The sequence below is a fragment of the Spinacia oleracea genome, chromosome 1 (genome assembly GCF_020520425.1).
Source record: "Spinacia oleracea cultivar Varoflay chromosome 1, BTI_SOV_V1, whole genome shotgun sequence".
NCBI lineage: Eukaryota > Viridiplantae > Streptophyta > Magnoliopsida > Caryophyllales > Amaranthaceae > Spinacia > Spinacia oleracea.
This window is the reverse complement of record NC_079487.1, coordinates 36,303,325-36,323,972: the sequence shown is the minus strand read 5'-3', so window position 1 is coordinate 36,323,972 and position 20,648 is coordinate 36,303,325. Positions and strand designations below refer to the sequence as shown.

General features: G+C 39.4%; 2 protein-coding genes across 2 annotated transcripts; one reads left to right on the top strand and one right to left on the bottom strand.

The window, feature by feature from the left end:
- Nucleotides 1–10,765: 10,765 nt before the first annotated feature.
- LOC130463822 (uncharacterized) lies at nt 10,766–12,829 on the bottom strand. Its single transcript, XM_056833083.1, has 2 exons — nt 12,120–12,829; nt 10,766–12,032 (listed from the first exon to the last, which is right to left on the bottom strand). Exons 1-2 carry the CDS (start codon nt 12,827–12,829, stop codon nt 10,766–10,768), a joined length of 1,977 nt encoding a protein of 658 aa, XP_056689061.1.
- Nucleotides 12,830–15,540: 2,711 nt separating this feature from the next.
- LOC110794042 (protein FAR1-RELATED SEQUENCE 5-like) lies at nt 15,541–19,480 on the top strand. Its single transcript, XM_056833080.1, has 5 exons — nt 15,541–15,700; nt 15,782–15,877; nt 17,089–18,125; nt 18,530–19,130; nt 19,215–19,480. The coding sequence occupies exons 1-5, from the start codon at nt 15,628–15,630 to the stop codon at nt 19,478–19,480; spliced, it is 2,073 nt and encodes a 690-aa protein (XP_056689058.1). The 5' UTR covers nt 15,541–15,627.
- Nucleotides 19,481–20,648: the final 1,168 nt, after the last annotated feature.

Genomic DNA, 20,648 nt, shown 5'->3' with positions numbered 1-20,648 from the left:
CCCCAGCGCACTGCGCTGCCCTGTATCTCCATCGAAAATACGGGTATACACCTGTATCTCCAAGTGCAAACAGATGAATATTTCAAGAATACAAAGTCCAAAAAATACAACGACTCAGGCGCCCAACTCCCAACGGACTCATGCTCCGGGAAAGTCAGTCGAAATTTCAAAAAAAACCTAAGGGCCAGCAAAAAGCTCTTATCCCCAGCAAAGCACATCCCCAACGGATTAACTCCGGGTATTCGAATTCAAAAATTCAAGATTCAAAAATTCAAATTTTCGATGCCAAGCTCCGTCCCGAGCTGAAGGCGGAAAAATACAAGTACAAACCGGAGTCATCACCAACCACATCGAGGTAGACTCTATCCTTTTTCTAGCGCCTGTTTTATGCAGATACCGGCGTACAAAGAGTGGTCTCGATTGTAGAACATCTTGACCATTCTCCGTCCCTTTCGAAATACTTTAACTTGCGCTTTTCTAACCCAACGCTCAGTCAAAGTGGGGGCTTCTGTAGACACCTAATTTGTGTCTCCCCTTTGGGATGTTGACGATACCATTACCCTTGTTAGGTGATTGGAGTAACTTCAGACGGAAATCCCAATTGCTAAGAATATTTCCAAATTCAAGATCCAAAATCTAACCCCCGAGACCGTTCCCCTTTCAGTTCCCGGTACAAAGTACAACTTTCCAAATCAAATTTCAAAATCCAAGTACAATCTCAACTAGTTAGACCATCCCATTGGTTTTACTAGGCCTTTTCCACTCAAAATCATATAAGGCAAGCCAAATTCGGGCGCCGACCCAAAAAACCGAGCATGCCGGGCCCCGTCCCGTAAAACCGGAATTCAAAAACCCGAGAAAGGCTTGTTTTTATATGCTAAACGATGCCTTAACCTCCAAGCACATACAAAATGCCAAACCTAGTACTAGTCGTACAACAGGTACAACGCTACAAGACGAAACAAGGACGATTCCCCGTCCTTGCTTTGGCGGCATTCAAGCCACGTCAGCAGCGCACAGCGCTGGCCTGGCGCCCTGCGCTGGCGTGTGCTGTCGTTTTGCACCATTCCCTCCTATAAATACCCCTCATTTCCATCGAAAAAAGGGGGGGCACAACAATACAACGTCGTAATTTCGACATTACGTCTCAAAATACAACTCAAAACTCCTCAAAAACACATACAAAATTCCTAAAATCCAAAGCAATTGGGAGCTCTTGCCTAAATCTAACTTGGTAAATCCGAATCCCATTCTAATATACTATGTTGCTTTGATTTCTAAATGATTAGCAAGCTGGTGTTTTTAATCCATAAAAAAACCACTTGCAACAATCACACATGTTTTCCAAAAATACAAACTTTTTCAAAATACAAAATACAATTTTTAAAGATTCAAGGATGTCCAAGTTGTTTACAATCATCTCTTGAGCTAAATCACCATCAAACATGGGGTAATCCAAGATAAATGCCTTTTGACATTTAAAGGTTTAGTCTTTGAGATTCAAAACTCCATTTTCAATATACAAATTCAAGACTTCAATTATCAAAGATCTTGCCATGTTTAGGGTTATTCATAGTTATTTCCCTAAACTAGGATCATTTCAAGTTCAAATTTCAATCATTTCAAGTTCAAACATTTCAATATTCAAGCTTTCAATTTCAAGTTTAATATGCAAAAAATCTAGGATATTTGGGTTGAGCAATCTCTCCCAAGTTGAGATTTTTGGCTTTGAATTCGTGTCGGGCGCACTTATTTTTAAGGAGCCGCTTGGCATTCGAATCTCATGTGCCCAAGTACAAATTTCGATTATGCATCTTTCAATATTGCAATTTCAATATCGCACTTTCAATATCGCAGTTTCAATATCGCACTTTCAATACCGCAATTTCAATACCACAATTTCAATTCCGCACTTTCAATTCCGCACCTTTACTTGCCTAGTCCATTTCTAGGCAATGTGGACCTACTCCCTAGTCCTTTTCTAGGGGGTCTTGTATTTACTAATTCCGCACTTTATTTAGTATTGTGATGTTGCTTTATGTGCTTTATCGCTTTCATCACCAACATGCTAAATACAACAAAATACAAAGGTTACATCACGCTTAACGAAGATATTTTTGGACAAACCGGCCTTAGGTTCCTTAAATCAATCTTTAAAGCAAAGTAACCACCGTACAATTAGAAATTCTATTTTGCTCTAAAATTCAAACCCACATAGTCTAATCTAGGGTTTATTTTCGAACTAATGTTGTGCCAACGTACTTGAATATTTCTAAAGCTCGCCGAATAAGCATTTTTCGTTCCCGAGCCCGGATCTCACCCATCCGTTTCAAGGATTCAAGGCCTTATCCAAAAATAGAGTCATTTGCGGTCTTTCCAAACAAGACCTTAAATAAAGTTTGGTGGCGACTGCTTCGAGGTGCAAAAATTCAAGCGGTTCTCTAAACGAGCCGGCCGGCCTCCTAAAACCCCCCTTGTAGGAAACGGGGAAAAACCCCCCTATAGTTATGATCTTAGTATTCTCAGTCTGATCCGATATTTTCAAAATTTTGATTCAAAATAATTAATAATTCAGTTTAGATTGAAGTGTAGTTTTTATCTGGATATTGGAATCCCTTAGGGGGAGTACAAGACTAATTATGACTCTCATTCCCTTCATTATGGACGTTATATTTCTCAGATGGATAGAGTCTTTCTAATCGCTCTGTCCAATAATAATGACAAAGTTTTAACATAAAACTTTGACTATGGGTTAAAATATACGTAGTATGTACGTATTACATACCGTTTAGTATGAATAATGATATAGTACTCGTTCTATATTAGTCCAAAGAATTTTTATATGTGCTAATCGCCGTATTTGTTTTCTGAAGTCACAAAAGTAACTTAAAACTCCCAACCCAATCCCTTCGTTAGGTGCATTATATTTTTGAGATGCCTATGATATACATAATTCCTCCATTAAATATTGTAATTAAATCCTTTCGTTAGATGTGTATTTATTATGGGGCGGTCATAATATTTATATTTCATTTTTTCATTATTTTATTTTCTATCGATGTTTGCGATAAATAATCACTCCTTAATGTTTGCGATAACAAACAAACTTTTAACCATAAATTATCAACAACTTTGTTACCGCGGTTAGCAATCCCCATGAATTCAAGTCGTGACCCCCAAAAGCATCAATAATATCAGTGTTGGCCTGTGAAATGAGACTCGCGCGATCGAATATAGAGGTTTCTAATATTTCCGAGTTAATTTGTGACAAATAAATCATCGCCAACTTTCTTACCTCTGTTGGGAATTCAACTCCGTATCCCAAAAATCCACCACTAATACTCATTATTGGACTATGAATTGATATTATCGTAAATATAGTTGTTCATAACCACAATATTTCTTTCCAGAAATCCTGCATAACTTGGTAAATCCATTCACTAGGTGATCTAATGCTGGTTTTTTTGGGACAGTTATAATGTATAAAATTTTTTTCTTTCAACTGCAAATAAAATTTTCTCTACTAACATAAATGTTTGACCACATATTAAAACATACTTCATATGTATCAATAGATTCGTTAGCAATTCCCATATAGAATGCAAGTCGATGATCACTAAATACATTAATAATAGTATAATACTTGTTTATGCCAAAATTCGTATGGGGGCGACTTTCGGCTAGGGTCGACACTAACTAAGCAAAGAATCAACGGCACAAATAAAGAGGCACGACACAGAGGAGTGTTGACGCGGAAAACCCAGGAATAAGGTAAAAAACCGCGGATAGCTATGAGGCTATCAATCCACTAAGTATTCTATATGATTGTTTATGCTTTTCTCTCTAAGAATCGATATCAAAAATCTCAAGTACAATAATGAATACTGAAACAGTTTAAAGCTTAAGAGTCTTTATGCTTGAATCAACGTGCCTTGCTTATCATTATCTTCGTCCTTTTATAGGATATTCTCAACGGTCTGATCGGTTGAGGAAATCCCACAAAGATAGGAGTATCTTTGTCACACGACTCTTCAACCTTTAACTGCTTCCGCGCTTCTCGCGGGTGTCCTGGACTCGTTCTTGCTAGCTTGACGGCGCTGCCTATCATGGGCTTTAGGTCAACTTATCAACCCGTTTCTCGAGGACGTGTCTCAGTTGCCTGTACTCTGTCGCCTGTCCTTCGTCGGTTATACCTCGTCGTACGATGCTACGTCGGACGTATCTTCCTGGAGCTGTGTTTACCTGCGACACGACAGGACCTGGCTGACACGACATGATCAAACGTTAGAACGGTTATGTCGTTAGTCCAAAAAGTGGGATAACAGTTTGCCCCCAATTGTGAGTTTGCGGAGTCACACAGAGCAAAAGAAACAATTCAAATTAAAAAAAAACCGTCTTCAACTGCCTAGTTCGTGGGATAAAACCGTTCAAAATTCTAGAGTAATAAATACCAATTCACGACATGCAATAAAGTTCTTCACACCAAGTTTTTCAAAAAATTTCTAGATCCGAAAGCAGGAGAGAGAAGAGGGTGAAAGCGAAGTCGATTTTCGCACTGAGTTTGTTCGATTTCAGGTAAAATTTGCTTTCTTTTTCGATTTCCTTGTAGATTTTTGTAAGTGAGATGGGTAGATCTAAGTCGGTTGTAGAGAGAGGAAAGGGGGAGTCGGGTTCCACTCGGGTTAAGTCCCTTAACCCGATATATTCTACTGTGGTGGATCCGGCGGCTTTTGTTGAACTTGCTGGTTTGCCGCCGTCGGCGGAAGTGAAGATTCCCGGCTCGGATGAGGAAGCCTTTGACTGTCCAGAGGGGTATGTGGTTATGTATGAGTATCCGTTCACAATTGGCTTCAAGTTTCCTTTCACTCCTCTAGTTAGGTCCTTTATCGAGGTTTTCCATTTGAGTCCGGGTCAGTTGATGCCCCAGATATGGCGGGTTTTCACGGTGGTGCACGGAGTTACTGCGAACTGGCGTACGCCGTTTGACCTGTCTGATTTGATGTACACTTACGACCTAGCACTGCAGAAGTGTTGTAGGTATACCTTGGTTACGAAGAAGGGGAAGACGAACTTAGGTGTTGGTTTAGGTGTGAACGACAGGGGTTGGCAGAGTCGTTTTGTCTTTGTAGGCAAAGATTCTCTGGGAGATAAAGGGCGGTTTCTGGTCGAGGGATGGACGATGGAAGGTAAATGTGTCATTTTATCTTTGTTTCTCGTCGTTTTACTGAACGTCGCCTTACTTGGTTTTGTTTTGCAGTTGTCAAGGCGTCGTCGTTGACTGAGTTGAACGCTGATTCTGAGGATAAGTATCGGAGGTTCTTGGGTTATTCTGTCGAGGATAGGTCTTTCAGTCGCGACGGAGAGTTTTTAGACGAGCAGGAGGTGGACCGGTCAGGCGACGTTGCCGAGGAGGAGGAGATAGACGAGGAATCAGGTCAACTGACTCGTCGTCGGAAAAGGTTGGATTTGCTTGAGGAGGTAGTGGCAAACTCATCGTCCGCCGAAGGTGAAGTAGGTGATATGGCTGACAACTCAGGTATTTGTCGTTTGTTTATTTCGGGATTTGTATATATTTTTGTTTTTGCTTTGGATAATGTTTGACCTTTATTTTTTGTATTGGGTGTAGAGCATACTCTTTCGTCTCGTCCTGTGTCGAGGATGTCTCAGAGCGAGATTCAGGAGCGTGCAAGGAAGCGACTGAGGTCGTCCTCGACTTCTGGTGGACGAGGTATGACGGCCGTACCTCGGTTTTCTGCGATAGGTTCTTCGGCCGAGACGCCTGTCGTCATAGGAGCCGAAGGCTTTCATCCGATTGCTTCGTCGTCGCCTCCACAGCCGTTCAAGGTGTCGTCTGCTGCTGTCGACGTTAGTAAAGTGTCTACTTCGTCGGCCAAGAAGCGACCTGTCGAGACGGATCCTGTCGAGGAGACGGTTATCACTTTGCCCCCAAGCTTCTTGGGTGATGAAGAGGCGTCGGTTATATGGCCTTTCGCTGATCGCTTGATCTTGCCTACGACGTACCGACGATACCACGAGGTGGATCCTCTTCCTGTCGCGTCGGACGCCGCTGAGCTTAGTCTGCGGGTGAGTTTTATTTAGTTTTTTCTTCTTTTTTGTTTGCGAAAGGTGTATGTTGTGTAAATCTGTTTTGGCATTGGTTTTTGCGCAGGCGTCGCAGGCTGCCTTGGCTGTACGCAGGCAGTGTTCGTTGCTGTGCGATGAGGTGACGAATGCGAGGCAGCTGACAGCGACGGCGAAGAAGGCGGCTGCGTCGTGGGAAGCGAAGTGGAAAGCTGCTGAGAAGAAGGTCGTGGATCTTGCTGCGGTGGTTAAGGCCAAGGGTGATCAATTGAAAGGTAAGGATAAGCAGTTAGCCGACGTGGCCAAAGATCTGGAGAAAGTGAAGGAGGAGTTGACCTCGACGACGGAGGAGTTGGATGGATTGAGGAGCTTGTACGACGCCCTGCAGGAGGAGGCGAAGGACGTCGAGGCTCTTGCTATATGGAGGACGCGGGCGCAGATGATGTATTCCTGCCTGATTGGGGAGACTAGCCTTTGGCCGTGTCAAAAGGAGGTGGACGACTATCTGGCTAATGGCGGCACTATGGCTGACCTGTCGGTGCCTGTGGTGGATTCGGAGGAGTTGGCGAAGACGGCTGATACTGCTAGTACTGAGGCGACGGAGGTGGATGCGGCTTTGTTGGTGGTGAGTGCGCCTGTTCCGGACCAAGAGGGGGAGGTTTTAGCTGTTGGGTGCGAAGAGGAGGCCCTCGTCGTCGTTTCTCAAGACGAGACGTTGGACGTGGCGTCGGTGGAGGCGCCAGTCGTGCCCCCAGAGCAAGAGTCGGAGCAGGAAGCCGCGGTCTCTACTCAGGAAGAAGGGATGTAATAGTTTGTAGTTTTCGAATTTCTGTTGGTTTTTGTGTTTTGTTGGTGAACTTCTTTACTCGTCGTCGATGGCGGCGACGAGGTGGTTTGGATGACTTGTGTTTTGTTTTTGTGTTTGGAATGTTTTTATTCGTCGTCGGTAGTGGCGACGCGGTGTTTGGATAATGTTTTGTGTTTGAATTTCGGAAGTCGTGGCCTTAGGGGTCGCGCGTCGTGTATGTTAAGTTTGTTTTTCTTTTCCTTAGTCGTCTGTTCTTTATGGTTATCCCGTCGCGTTTTGATGTCTTAGTTTCGTGTAGCAAATGCTTTGCAAGTAATAAGTATTGAACCGACTGATGTGTAAAATCATACCTGCGTTGTTAGTTCGTTGTCTCTTGCGATCTCGTTCTGAGTCGTACGTTGTTGCTTATGGATGTCATTCGGCGTGCGTCTTGCATTCTGCAAAAGAAAACAGGGGTCGCTAGGAGGATTGGCCGTTGGGGATGCCAACGGCCCTCCGATGCCTAAGTCAGTAATGGTTTTTTAAAATAAAACGATAAAGAAAAGTAAAGACGACGATACGACGACTGATAAAATTGGTCACGACGAGATTTCAAAAATGGTAGAGTTTAAGATGTGTTGCGTTCCAGCTTCGGGGGACCGACTTGCCATCTTTGGTAATGAGTCTGTATGCCCCCTTTCCGACGATTTTGTCGATCAAGTACGGTCCTTCCCAAGCTGGTGCTAATTTACCCGCGTTTAATTCTTTCGTGTTTTGAAATACTCTGCGCAGTACCCAATCTCCTTCTTTGAACATTTTCACTTTGACATTTTTGTTGAAGCATTTTGCCACGATCTGTTGTTGTGACGCCATTCTTATCAATGCTGCTTCCCTGAGATCTTCTGTGTTGTCGAGGTTTTCGCTGAGTTCTACGTCGTTTTGCTCTGGCGTCATGAGTCCATATCGTGCACTGGGCAACGTCACTTCAGGGGGAAGTACCGCTTCGCACCCGTAAACGAGTGAGAAGGGAGTCTGTCCCGTCGCCGTCCTAGGCGTCGTCCTGTTGGCCCATAGGATGGATGGCAATTCTTCTGCCCATCGCCCCTTCTTGTCGTCCAACCGCTTTTTCAGCGACGCGATGATCGTTTTGTTGCTGGATTCCGCCTGTCCGTTTGCTTGGGGGTATCTGGGCGTCGACGTCTTTAGCTCGATGTTCCATGTTTTGCAGAAAGCTCTTGTCTTGTCGCTGATGAATTGTGATCCGTTGTCCCGGATGATTTCTGACGGTATTCCGAACCTGCATATTATGTTAGTCCATATGAACGAGCATACCTCTTTGTCCCTTACTTGTTGGAATGCACCTGCTTCTATCCACTTGGAAAAATAATCTGTTAGGGCTAACATGAAGACCTTTTGTCCTGGGGCGACGGGCAATTTGCCAACGATGTCCATCCCCCATTTCATAAAAGGCCACGGAGTTAGGGTTGGATGCAAGAATTCGGATGGTTTATGTGTCATACCTACGTGTCGTTGGCACTTGTCGCACTTGGATACGTACCTCATGGAGTCCTTAAGCATTGTTGGCCAATAGTATCCATTTCTTTTGATTCTGGTTGATAAGCTTCGTCCTCCTTCGTGTCCTCCGCATTCTCCTTCGTGGTATTGTTTCAATAGTATTTCCCATTCGATCTCTTCGGCACATCGCATCAACATTCCGTTTGCTGATCGCTTAAATAGTACGTCCTGCAAAATAACATATCGTGAAGCTTTGAAAAGTATCTTTCTGGCGTCTAGTTTGTCGTCGGGTAGAGTTTCGTGCTTTAGGTAATCGAAGATGGGTTTGGTCCAACTGTCTGTGTTTAAGGTTGATAGGACGAGGCTGGCGTCTTGTGGTATGTCTTTTTCGACGGCGGGCGACAGTAGGTGTACTAGAGGTATGGTCGAGAATGGTGATTTTCTGAGTGCGGATCCTAGGTTGGCAAGGGCGTCGGCTTGCGTGTTTAGGTCTCTTGGGATTTGTTTGATGGAGAAGGGTTTGAATTTGGAAGTTAACTCTTTTGCTTTCTCGAGATACAAGGTCATTTTTAGGTCTTTAGCTTCGTAGTCGCCGTTAATCTGGTTGACGATTAGTTGTGAGTCGCTGAAGATGTTGAGTCCGCTTGCCCCTAATTCCATAGCTAATGTCATTCCGGCGATTAGCGCCTCGTATTCTGCTTCGTTGTTAGTTGCCTTGAAATCGCAGCAGATTGCCTGTGCTATCATGTCCCCTTGTGGTGACTTTAGTACGACGCCTAAACCTGCACCACGAAAGTTAGATGAGCCGTCGACGAAGAGTGTCCATATTCCTTCTATGTTGTTGATGAGTTTGACTTCGTCGTCTGCTATCCTCTCTAAGTCGGGGCTGAAGTCTGCCACAAAATCTGCTAGGGCCTGTGATTTTACAGCCGTCCTTGGTTGATACTTGATGTCGAACCTTCCTAGTGCCATTGTCCACTTCTCCATTCGACCTGTCAGTTCTGGCCTACGCATCACGGACTTGATTGGATAGTTAGTCATCACCACTATTTGGTGAGTTTCAAAATAATGCCTTAGTTTTTTGGCTGCGGTAACGAGTGCTAAAACGAGTTTTTCGAGGGAAGAATACCTGGTCTCTGCTTCCAGTAGTGACTTACTGATGTAATAAATGGGTAGTTGTTGTGCTTCGTCCTCTCGAGCTAGGACCGCGCTCACTGCCGTCGAGCTAACGGCTAAATAGAGTTGTAAGACTTCTCCTTCTTTTGGCTTGGATAGGAGGGGCGGCGACATCATGTATTTTTTGAGGTTCTGCAGGGCTGCTTCGTGGTCGCCGGTCCAGTTAAACCCCTTGTTTTTGCGCAGGACGTCGTAAAATAGTCGACACTTGTCCGACGACCGTGATATAAAACGGTTCAGTGCCGCCACTCTCCCTGTCAAGCGTTGTACCTCTTTTATGTTCCGCGGGGATTGAATGTTGATGATCGCGCGCACTTGGTCGGGGCTGGCCTCGATTCCTCGTTGGGTGACGATGTAACCTAAGAATTTTCCTGCAGACACTCCGAAAGAACATTTAGTCGGGTTAAGTTTCATACCGTACTTTTTTAGTATGTCGAAGGATTGTCGTAAGTGTTCCACGTGATCGTCAGCCCTCCTCGATTTCACCAGCATGTCGTCAATGTATACCTCCATTGTGTCTCCGAGTTGGTCTTTAAACATCTTGTTGACTAATCTTTGGTACGTCGCACCTGCATTTTTAAGACCAAAAGGCATGACTTTATAACAATAAATTCCTCTATCTGTTACAAAAGATGTTTTTTCCTGGTCGTCTGGGTGCATAAGGATTTGGTTGTATCCTGAGTAGGCGTCCATGAATGTGAGTAGCTCGTGTCCGGCTGTGGCGTCGACCAGGGCGTCGATGTGCGGTAGAGGGAATGGGTCCTTGGGGCAAGCTTTGTTGATATCTGTGAAGTCGATGCAGACTCTCCATTTTCCGTTCTTTTTGCTGACGACGACGACGTTTGCTAACCAGTCTGGATATTTGACTTCTCTGATCTTCCCTGAATCTATCAGGTTTTGGACTTCTTCGTCTATGATTTTATTCCTTTCGGGTGCGAACTTACGTCGTTTCTGTTTTACCGGTCTGAAGCTGGGGTCGACGTTGAGCTTGTGGGTAATCACGTCTGGGCTGATTCCTGTCATGTCCTCGTGCGACCAAGCGAAACAGTCCGAGTTTTCTCTTAGAAACGACACTATCTGACTTTTGATGTTGTCAGGCAGTGAGGCTCCGATCCTTATGACTTGGTCTGGCTTTGTCTGGTCTAGTACTATCTCGTCGACTTGTTGGTCGTCGGGGTCGTCCGACGTCGACCCTGGCTGTAATTGCTAGATGGGTGACTTGGATGGTTTCAGTGCTGTCTCGTAACATTTCTTCGCGTCCCTTTGCTGCCCTTTGATTTCTATGACCCCCCACTTGGTTAGAAACTTTATTGATTGGTGATATGTTGATGGCACTGCTTTCATTTTGTGGATCCATGGTCGTCCTAGGATGACGTTGTACGCTGATGGACAATCGACGACGTTGAACTTGGTCATCATGTTGACGCCTTCTGCGTATGTAGGCAGCGATATCTCTCCTACCGTCCGTAGTGCTTCTCCACTGAACCCTACCAGGACTGTTGATCTCCGTACTATGCTTTTCTCTTCTAATCCCATTTCTTGTAGTGCTTCCAAGAACAGTACGTTGGCTGAGCTTCCGTTGTCGACCAGTATCCTTTTGATCAATGCGTTCCCTATTGGGAGAGATATTACCAACCCGTCGTGGTGCTCCCGCTGTGTATCTACAGAATCTGAATCGTCGAAAGTGATAGCCATTGCGGTCAGGGACCTGTGTAGTGCGGCCTCGTCTTCGGTTTGTCCCTCTTCTACGGTCTCAGATTCGCCCCTGTTAATTTTTTTAGCTGCAGAAGAGGTTAGCCCACAAATATCTGAACCACCGGAAATAACATTTACCACTTTACTGAATGGTGGTGGGTCTGGTCGCTCGCTGCTTGTCGCTGGGCCGGGCAGGGTGGTTTGCTCTTTGGAAAATGTTTCTTTTCCCTTGTCGCTCAGCAGTTCCTTTAGATGCCCCCGTTTCAGGAGGTATGCGACTTCCTTTCTGAGGGAGATGCATTCCTCGGTTGTGTGTCCGTTGTCGCGGTGGAAGTCGCACCATTTGCTCATGTCCTTCATGGAGTCCGGTCTGTCGTTCTTCCGGGGCCATCTGACTGTTCCACCTACATTTTGAAGGGCGTTCACCACACCTCCAATGTCGACGTTGAAGCCGTAGTCGGAGATGTTAGGGTGTTCGACCCGCTCGTTCCTGTAAACATTGTTAGTATCATAATACTGATTGACACTTTGTACCTGGTTTTGCCGAACATATGGTTGGTGTCGCCAATTGTTGTTCCTTGGGGTGTACGATCTTCTGTCGCTGCTGCCCCCTATCGATCGTTGAGATGCTGTTCGGATAACCTCGTCGTCTTCGATTCGCATCTGGGCGGTGGCCCTTGATCGCACCTCTTCGAAAGTTGCACAGGGATATTTGGTTATTTCCCGGTATAGCTCCGAATTGGGGATGAGGCCTCTCTTGAACGCCTCAATAGCAGTCCTGACATCACAATTTTTTATACCAATTTTTTCACAATTAAAACGGTTAAAATAATCGCGTACCGACTCGGTTGGCCCTTGAACCAACCGATAGAGATCACTGGTTTGTTTTTCTAACTGGCGACTGCTGGCGAATTGTTGGTAGAAGGCGTTGATGAGGTCGGACAAACAGGAGATGGATCTGGGAGGGACGTTCGTGAGCCATTCCAAAGCTGCTCCATCAAGGGTGCCGCCGAATGATTTGCACATAACAGGTTCTACTAGGTCGTGCGGAATCCCGATCTGCCACATGCGCTGCTTGTAGAAGTTGACGTGCCTATAGGGGTCGGACGTCCCGTCGTACAGGGTGGTCCAGGTTGGGAGCCGGAGTGTGTGCGGAACTGTCACCCTAGCGATCGCTTCGCAGAATGGCGACGCGGCATACCCGTCGGTCGGCTCGGTCTCCACTGGTGTAGGTGCCCCGGGGAACCTGGTCATCAACTTCATCAGGCGGGAATAGTGCTTTGTCATGCGTGCATCCATCTTGTTCAGGCGTTGGGTCACCGGATCGGGAGCTTCTTTGTCTTCTTCCTCACGGGTTTCCTCCTCATCGTCGGTCACATCTTCAAAGTCATCGGGCATCTCGAACGTTAGCTTTTTTGGCTTCCCACATTTGTAGCGGGACTGGTGCTTGTTGCTCTTTACAGATTCGAGCTCTTTCTGGAGGGTTTCATTGGATGCCCTCTCTTGGGCTAGCTCGGCTTGGGCTTTCTCGTAAGCCGCCTTCATCTCTGCGATCGTCATCTCTCCAGTAGCCATGGTGAAAGGGGTGCTTTTGTGTAAAACCTAGTTAATGTCCCCACAGACGGCGCCAAACTGTTTATGCCAAAATTCGTATGGGGGCGACTTTCGGCTAGGGTCGACACTAACTAAGCAAAGAATCAACGGCACAAATAAAGAGGCACGACACAGAGGAGTGTTGACGCGGAAAACCCGGGAATAAGGTAAAAAAACCGCGGATAGCTATGAGGCTATCAATCCACTAAGTATTCTATATGATTGTTTATGCTTTTCTCTCTAAGAATCGATATCAAAAATCTCAAGTACAATAATGAATACTGAAACAGTTTAAAGCTTAAGAGTCTTTATGCTTGAATCAACGTGCCTTGCTTATCATTATCTTCGTCCTTTTATAGGATATTCTCAACGGTCTGATCGGTTGAGGAAATCCCACAAAGATAGGAGTATCTTTGTCACACGACTCTTCAACCTTTAACTGCTTCCGCGCTTCTCGCGGGTGTCCTGGACTCGTTCTTGCTAGCTTGACGGCGCTGCCTATCATGGGCTTTAGGTCAACTTATCAACCCGTTTCTCGAGGACGTGTCTCAGTTGCCTGTACTCTGTCGCCTGTCCTTCGTCGGTTATACCTCGTCGTACGATGCTACGTCGGACGTATCTTCCTGGAGCTGTGTTTACCTGCGACACGACAGGACCTGGCTGACACGACATGATCAAACGTTAGAACGGTTATGTCGTTAGTCCAAAAAGTGGGATAACAATACTCTTTATATATTGGTTAATGCTATGAAAAGTTATGCTGATAATCGCCTTATTCATTTCCGGCAACAACAACGCATTACCAACATAAAACTTTGATCATAGATTAAATCATATGTATTACACGTTTAATATAAAATCTTAAAAAACTTATTGTTAAATACATGAAAAGTATAGTACTCTTTATATATTAGTCCAAGTAATTATTAGTTATGTTGCTAATCACTTTTTTGTTTCCCGAAGTTGCAAAAGTAACTCCGAACTCACAATCCATTCGTTAAGTGCGTTATATTTTTGAGATGGATATAATCTAAAGCAAAATGATAAAGGTCGCAACATGCGACCTTTAAGACTCGTCGCAATGGACATGTTACGCTTACATGTCACATTTTAAAATGGAAAATAAGATATTTAACTTATATACCATATTTTACATGTTAGAAAAAAAGGAAGAAAATTTCAATATCCTAATTTACAAATTGAATAAGGTAATTTACAATAAAACAGTTTTGCAACCAGAAAAAACTGCTTCATAAAATCCGTTAACATTATGTTCTCAAAATAAATAAATTATTATATGCTTCTTTATCCGTCCAAACCCACCACATTAATTAAAATTCCATCAGTATAATCTATCATTCACCCAACAATCAATAGCTTTATGATTAAAACATACTCGGTACTATTTAGAAAATCACTTTGTCCAACTAAAACGGTTGAAATATATCATTCCATTGAATGTATTGTTTTTATTATTTTCGATCCCATGATGTTTCTCTTTTTATTTATTTTTAACGGAGCAATGTCTTCTTCTATTCATTGTATGAGGGAAAACTAGATAAATGATAATCTGTTTGAGAGGAGGAAACTAAAAGAAATTATTTAAAATAAAATAAAAATCAATTTCTTTGGCCACAATGAAGGACATCATATGAGAATGAAACAGAGTACTCCGTACTGATTTAGTTTTTGTTTTCTTGATTTTACCGTAATCGATTATTTGATATTACTAATTTCTTAAATTAAATTATATTATTAGATAATAAATTAATGTATCTTTTTTAATTACGCAAAATATATAATTAGATTATAATTTTGTGTTTTAATTTAAATTTACAAAAAAAATGGAAATATATATTTATTATACATATATTAAATATTTATTTCCTTATTTGTATCTACTACCTTAATTACATATTTTCATAGTAAAAATTTAGCATTAATAATAAAAATATTTTGCTGACTCATGACTTATGTGGCGCCCATGTGGCACCACTAAGAATACACCACGTAGGATTGCGACAATTAAAACTTGTCGCAAGTTGCGACCTTTATCATCACCCTAATCTAAATACGTTCTTTATAAAATATTGTAATTAAATCCCTTCATTAGATTTGTATATCTAAGGAGATCATAATATTTATATTTCATCTTTTCACTGCTTATCAAAATTTTCTACCAATATTATTTCTTAACGTTTGCGATAAATCAAACAAATAAACTTTTTACCATAAATTATCAACAACTTTGTTACCGTGGTTAGCAATCCCCACGAATTCAAGTCGTCACCCCCAAAACCATCAATAATACTCGATACGTATTGGCCTATAAATTGAGATTCCCGCGAATAGAGTGGTTTCTAATATTTTTGTAGTTTTTAATTTTCATAGATTTCCCCCACTAATCTAATTTCTACAAATATTTTAAGCAAGATATTTCTTATGTTTCACGAGAGATCGGTTTCCCAAAACAACTCAAATATGCAATTCATCAGATCCGAGCATATAACTTTATATTTTTTTAAAGGCATACACTTCATCCACTTTACTAAGGCTCTGTTTGGTCAATTCCGCTTGCATGGACCCGGTCCACCATTAAGGTTACCATGGACCAGGGTAATTAGGTAATTTGCAGCGCTGAACCGTTTGAAATCACGTGTTCCAAAATAACAGAATGCGCGAAACCCTAAAATTGAAATCTCTCTCCTCCAGCAGCAGCTTCTCTCTCCTACAGCAGCTTCTCTCTCCTCCAACAGCTTCTCTCTCTTCGAGCTTCAACAATGGAGGACGATTTAATCGATTTGAATATCGATTTAAATCGCGCAATAGAAGAAAAATTGTATAATTATGACGGTAATATTCGAATCCTAATAACTAACTACGAAGAAAATTATAGTAACTTTCATACTCATTGAGTAATTATTATTATTTTAGAAAACTTAGAGAATCATAGAGAAGTATATGATGTTGAAGATGAAGATGAAGGCACATCTCAGCAAGTTATGGTTGCAAATCAATGTATTGAAGAAGGTATGATATAGTATCTTTTAATATATATATAGTAACTGTTATATTGATATAGTTAACATATTATAATTGCAGTAGTGTAACTAACACAGAAAGAGGAATTATATTTAACGCAGAGTAACTATAACATACAAAGAGAAACTATGTTTAATGTAGAGTAACTATCTCATATAGACAGGACTTAAAGTAACTGTAGAGTAACTATAAACTATAGAGACTATATAACTATATAAAATGAAGAGTAACTATCACATATAAAGAAGAACTATATACTGTAGAGTAACTATCACATATAAACAGGAGTTATATTAACTGTGAGTAACTATAATATATAAACAGTAACTATATAAAATAAAGAGTAACTATCACATATAATGATAACTATATTTAAAATAAAGTAACTATAATTTATGAATGGTAACTATATTAATTATAGAGTAACTTCACATAACGAAATAATATAAATAAGAAATAACTACATTTAATTTATAGTAACTATAACATATAAAGAATAACTATATTAACTGTAGAGTAACTATAACAATCAATAGATCCTAAGTAAGTATGTTAAATATAGAGTAACTATAACATGTAAAGAGTAACTATATGAACTGTAGAGTAACTATAACAATCAATAGATCTTAAGTAACAATGTTAAATATAGAGTAACTATAACATATAAAAAGTAACTATATAAAATGAAGAGTAACTATCACATATAAAGAAGAACTATATACTGTAGAGTAACTATCACATATAAAAAGGAGTTATATTAACTGTGAGTAACTATAATATATAAACAGTAACTGTATAAAATGAAGAGTAACTATCACATATAATGATAACTATATTTATAATAAAGTAACTATAATTTATGAAAGGTAACTATATTAATTATAAAGTAACTTCACATAACGAAATAATCTATATAAGCAATAAACTATATTTAACTTATAGTAACTATAACATATAAAGAATAACTATATTAACTGTAGAGTAACTATAACAATCAATAGATCCTAAGTAAGTATGTTAAATATAGAGTAACTATAACAAATAAAGAGTAACTATATGAACTGTAGAGTAACTATAACAATCAATAGATCTTAAGTAACTATGTTAATTATATAGTAACTATAACATATAAAGAGTAACTATATAAATATTAAGAGTAACTATCACATTTAATGATAGCTATATTTGTATTTGTACAGGTTCAATAATACATTCAATTGATACAAACCACAACATCTTTGAAAATCCAAATAATGAGCAGGAAGAAAACATTGATAAAGAATTAGATGGCAGTTTAATTGGAGAAGCAAGGAAAACAACCGATGAGATTTATGATCTATATTGCAAACATGCTGCTATTATTGGTTTTAGTGTACGAAAAGGGAAGAATAGATATAAAGAAGGAACCACAATTGTTAATGGAAAATACTTCTACTGCTCTGCTGCTGGAATAAGAGACCCTCCTAAAAACAAAGAACTCAAAAATGAAGATGATCAATCAGATGCAAAAAAGAAAGAAAGGAGAAAGAGGGTTATGATAACAAGAACAAAATGTGAAGCTCAAATATTTGCAAAGAAGAATGAAAATGGAGATTTTGAAATAGAAAAGCATGTAGTGGTACATAATCACCCATTGACAAGAGAAATAAGTAATTATCTCCACCGATCGGAACGACAAATGACAGAACCTAAAAAAGAAGCTATTGAGGCAATGTCAGAATGTGGTCTAAGACCAATGGAGTCTTATAGGTATATGTCAACAGAAACTGGCGGAGACTACTGTGTAGGTCATACGATGATTGATCATCTAAACTACTGCTACAAGTTAAAAATGAAGCAAATTGATGGCAAGGATTCACAAACACTAGTGAACAAACTGTATGACATACAATCAATAGATCCCGAGTTCTTTTTCAGAGTAAGACTCAATGCTGAAGGAAAAGTTGAGTGCCTATTTTGGAGGGATTCTATGATGAGAGAAGATTACAAAATACATGGAGATGTTCTAGTTTTTGATACTACATTCAGAACCAATAAGTACAATCTCATATGTGCTCCATTTGTTGGTATCAATAACCATTGGAAAAACACAATGTTTGCTTGTGCTTTCATTGGGGATGAAACCACAGAATCTTTTGTTTGGGTGTTTGAAACTTTTCTGAAGGCTATGGGAGGAAAGCACCCTATATCAATTTTCACTGATCAAGATGCAGCTATTGCTGCTGGAATAGAACAGGTACCTCTTCATATATTATAGTTACTATTTTGACAATATAGTAACTCTTTATAAAATATAGTTACAATTTTAACAATATAGTAACTCTTTATAAAATATAGTTACTATTTTGACAATATAGTATCTCTTTATAAAATATAGTTACTATTTTGACAATATAGTAACTCTTAATTCAATATAGTTACTATTCTGAAATTATAGTAACACTTTATAAAGTATAGTTACTATTTTGACAATATAGTAACTATTTATAAAATATAGTTACTATTTTGAAAATATAGAAACTCTTATTAAAATATAGTTAATATTTTGACAATATAGTAATTCTTTATAAAGTATAGTAACTCTTTATAAAATATAGTTACTATTTTGTGGAACTATATATATTCATTATTGTTTTTCAGGTTTTTCCTTCTTCAAGACACAGGTTATGCTTGTGGCACTTGAGTAAAAATGCAAACAGTAGGTTTGGTTTATTGAAGTCTGATAAAAACTTCAAAAACGCATTCTACAAGTGTTTAAGTGGGTGTATAACACCAAATGATTTTGAAGAAACTTGGAAATCTATGATCAACACTTTTAAGCTAGAAAAAGATGACTGGTTCAACAGATTGTATGGTCTTAAAGAAAAATGGTGTACAGCTTTAAGTAAAGATTTTTTTTCTGCCGGTATACTTTTTTCACAAAGAAGTGAAAGTACAAACCATGCTGTTGGTTTTAAAGCAAATAAAAGTACAACATTAACAGAGTTCTATAGTATTTTTCAAGCTACAATAAATCGATGGAGAAAAACCGAAGAAAAAGACGACTTTGACTGTACAAGGGGAATACCAACTTCAGAGCTAAGTATGAGTGCTATATTAAAACAGGCAGCAAATGTATACACGATAACACTTTTCCGTGATTTTGAAGAAGAGTTCAAGCTTTCTGTGGCAAGTAGTACAATGTTCAAGGGAAGTGTAGGAAGAACAGTGTTTTTTGAAGTGTGGATAGAAGGAATAACAGGTAAAAAAACTATAAATCTTTATTTAATATTTAGAGTAGATGTTCTTTTGAATAATATTACATTATATGTAAATAATCTAACAGGATCAAGGCAAGAAGTTCAATACAAAATGGAAGATTCAACCGTCACTTGCACATGCAAAAACTTTGAAGAATCTGGATGGTTGTGCTTCCATTGTTTAAGAATATTGCATTTACATTCAATCAATACAATTCCAGATCGTTACATAACAACAAGATGGACTAGATATGCAAAGAAACAGATATGGGAAAGGGTTGATACAATAAAAAGGGAGAAAGGTGAAATCAACAATTTTACTGGTTGGAGATTACATATGATCAGAAGGTAATTTTTTCAATATCCATTAGTTCATTTTCATATAGTTACAATTACAGTTGATATTTTACTTAACACTTAAACTCTATACCACAAATACTATAACTTAATTTTGAAAGGGCATAAGATAGCAAAGGCCAGAAAATTTATCGAGGAGAAGTTTAAAATGGATAATAAAGCAGTTGATGAAATCATAAAAAAGGAAGAAGAAAGGAAGGCAAAAGAAGAAGCTGCAAAGATAGCAGAACAAGAAAAGGCAAAAGCTGAAGCACAACGAGAAACACAAGACGGGGAATCAACTAATTCTGAAATAACAATTGTGCTTGATCCTGATCGTGCTAATACTAAAGGAAAGAGTAAGAAGAGAATAAAGGGTCAATATGACAATTACAAGCAGCCATCAAAGAAAGGAAAAAAGAAACACAAAGAATTTGGATCCAAGACACCCAATATTCAATTATTTACACCTAAAGAACAACTATTTTAGTGATGTTCTTGTTTTATTATCATATACAGTTACTTCAACATTTTTAAACAAATTTATTGAGTGTTTATACTATAGTTCTCCTTTACAATACATAGTTACTATACATTCAGTATAGTAACTCTTTATAAACACACAATGTTTATTTATAGTAACTCGTTATAAAATAGTTACTATTTTGACAATATAGTATCTCTTAATACAATATAGTTACTATTCTGAAAATATAGTAACTCTTTATAAAATATAGTTACTATTTTGACAATATAGTAACTCTTAATAAAATATAGTTACTATTCTGATAATATAGAAACTCTTTATAAAATATACTTACTATTTTGACAATATAGTAACTTTTTATAAAATATAGTTACTATTTAAAAAATATAGTAACTCTTAGAACAATATAGTTACTATTCTAAAAAAATATAGTAACGTTTTTTATGCAATCAAAATGACTTATAGTAACTATATGTTACTCAAATAATAAAATACCATAAAAAAGAGAGTAATTGTATCTTATTAAAGATAACTATATATGTAAGATAGTAACTATTTGAATTTATACACAAAATTATTCGCTTTTTATATATACCAACTCTTCACATTTAGTGGTCACCCTTCTTTACATATAGTAACTCTATATAAAATATAGTTACTATTTTGATAATATAGTAACTTTGGTTATGCAATCATA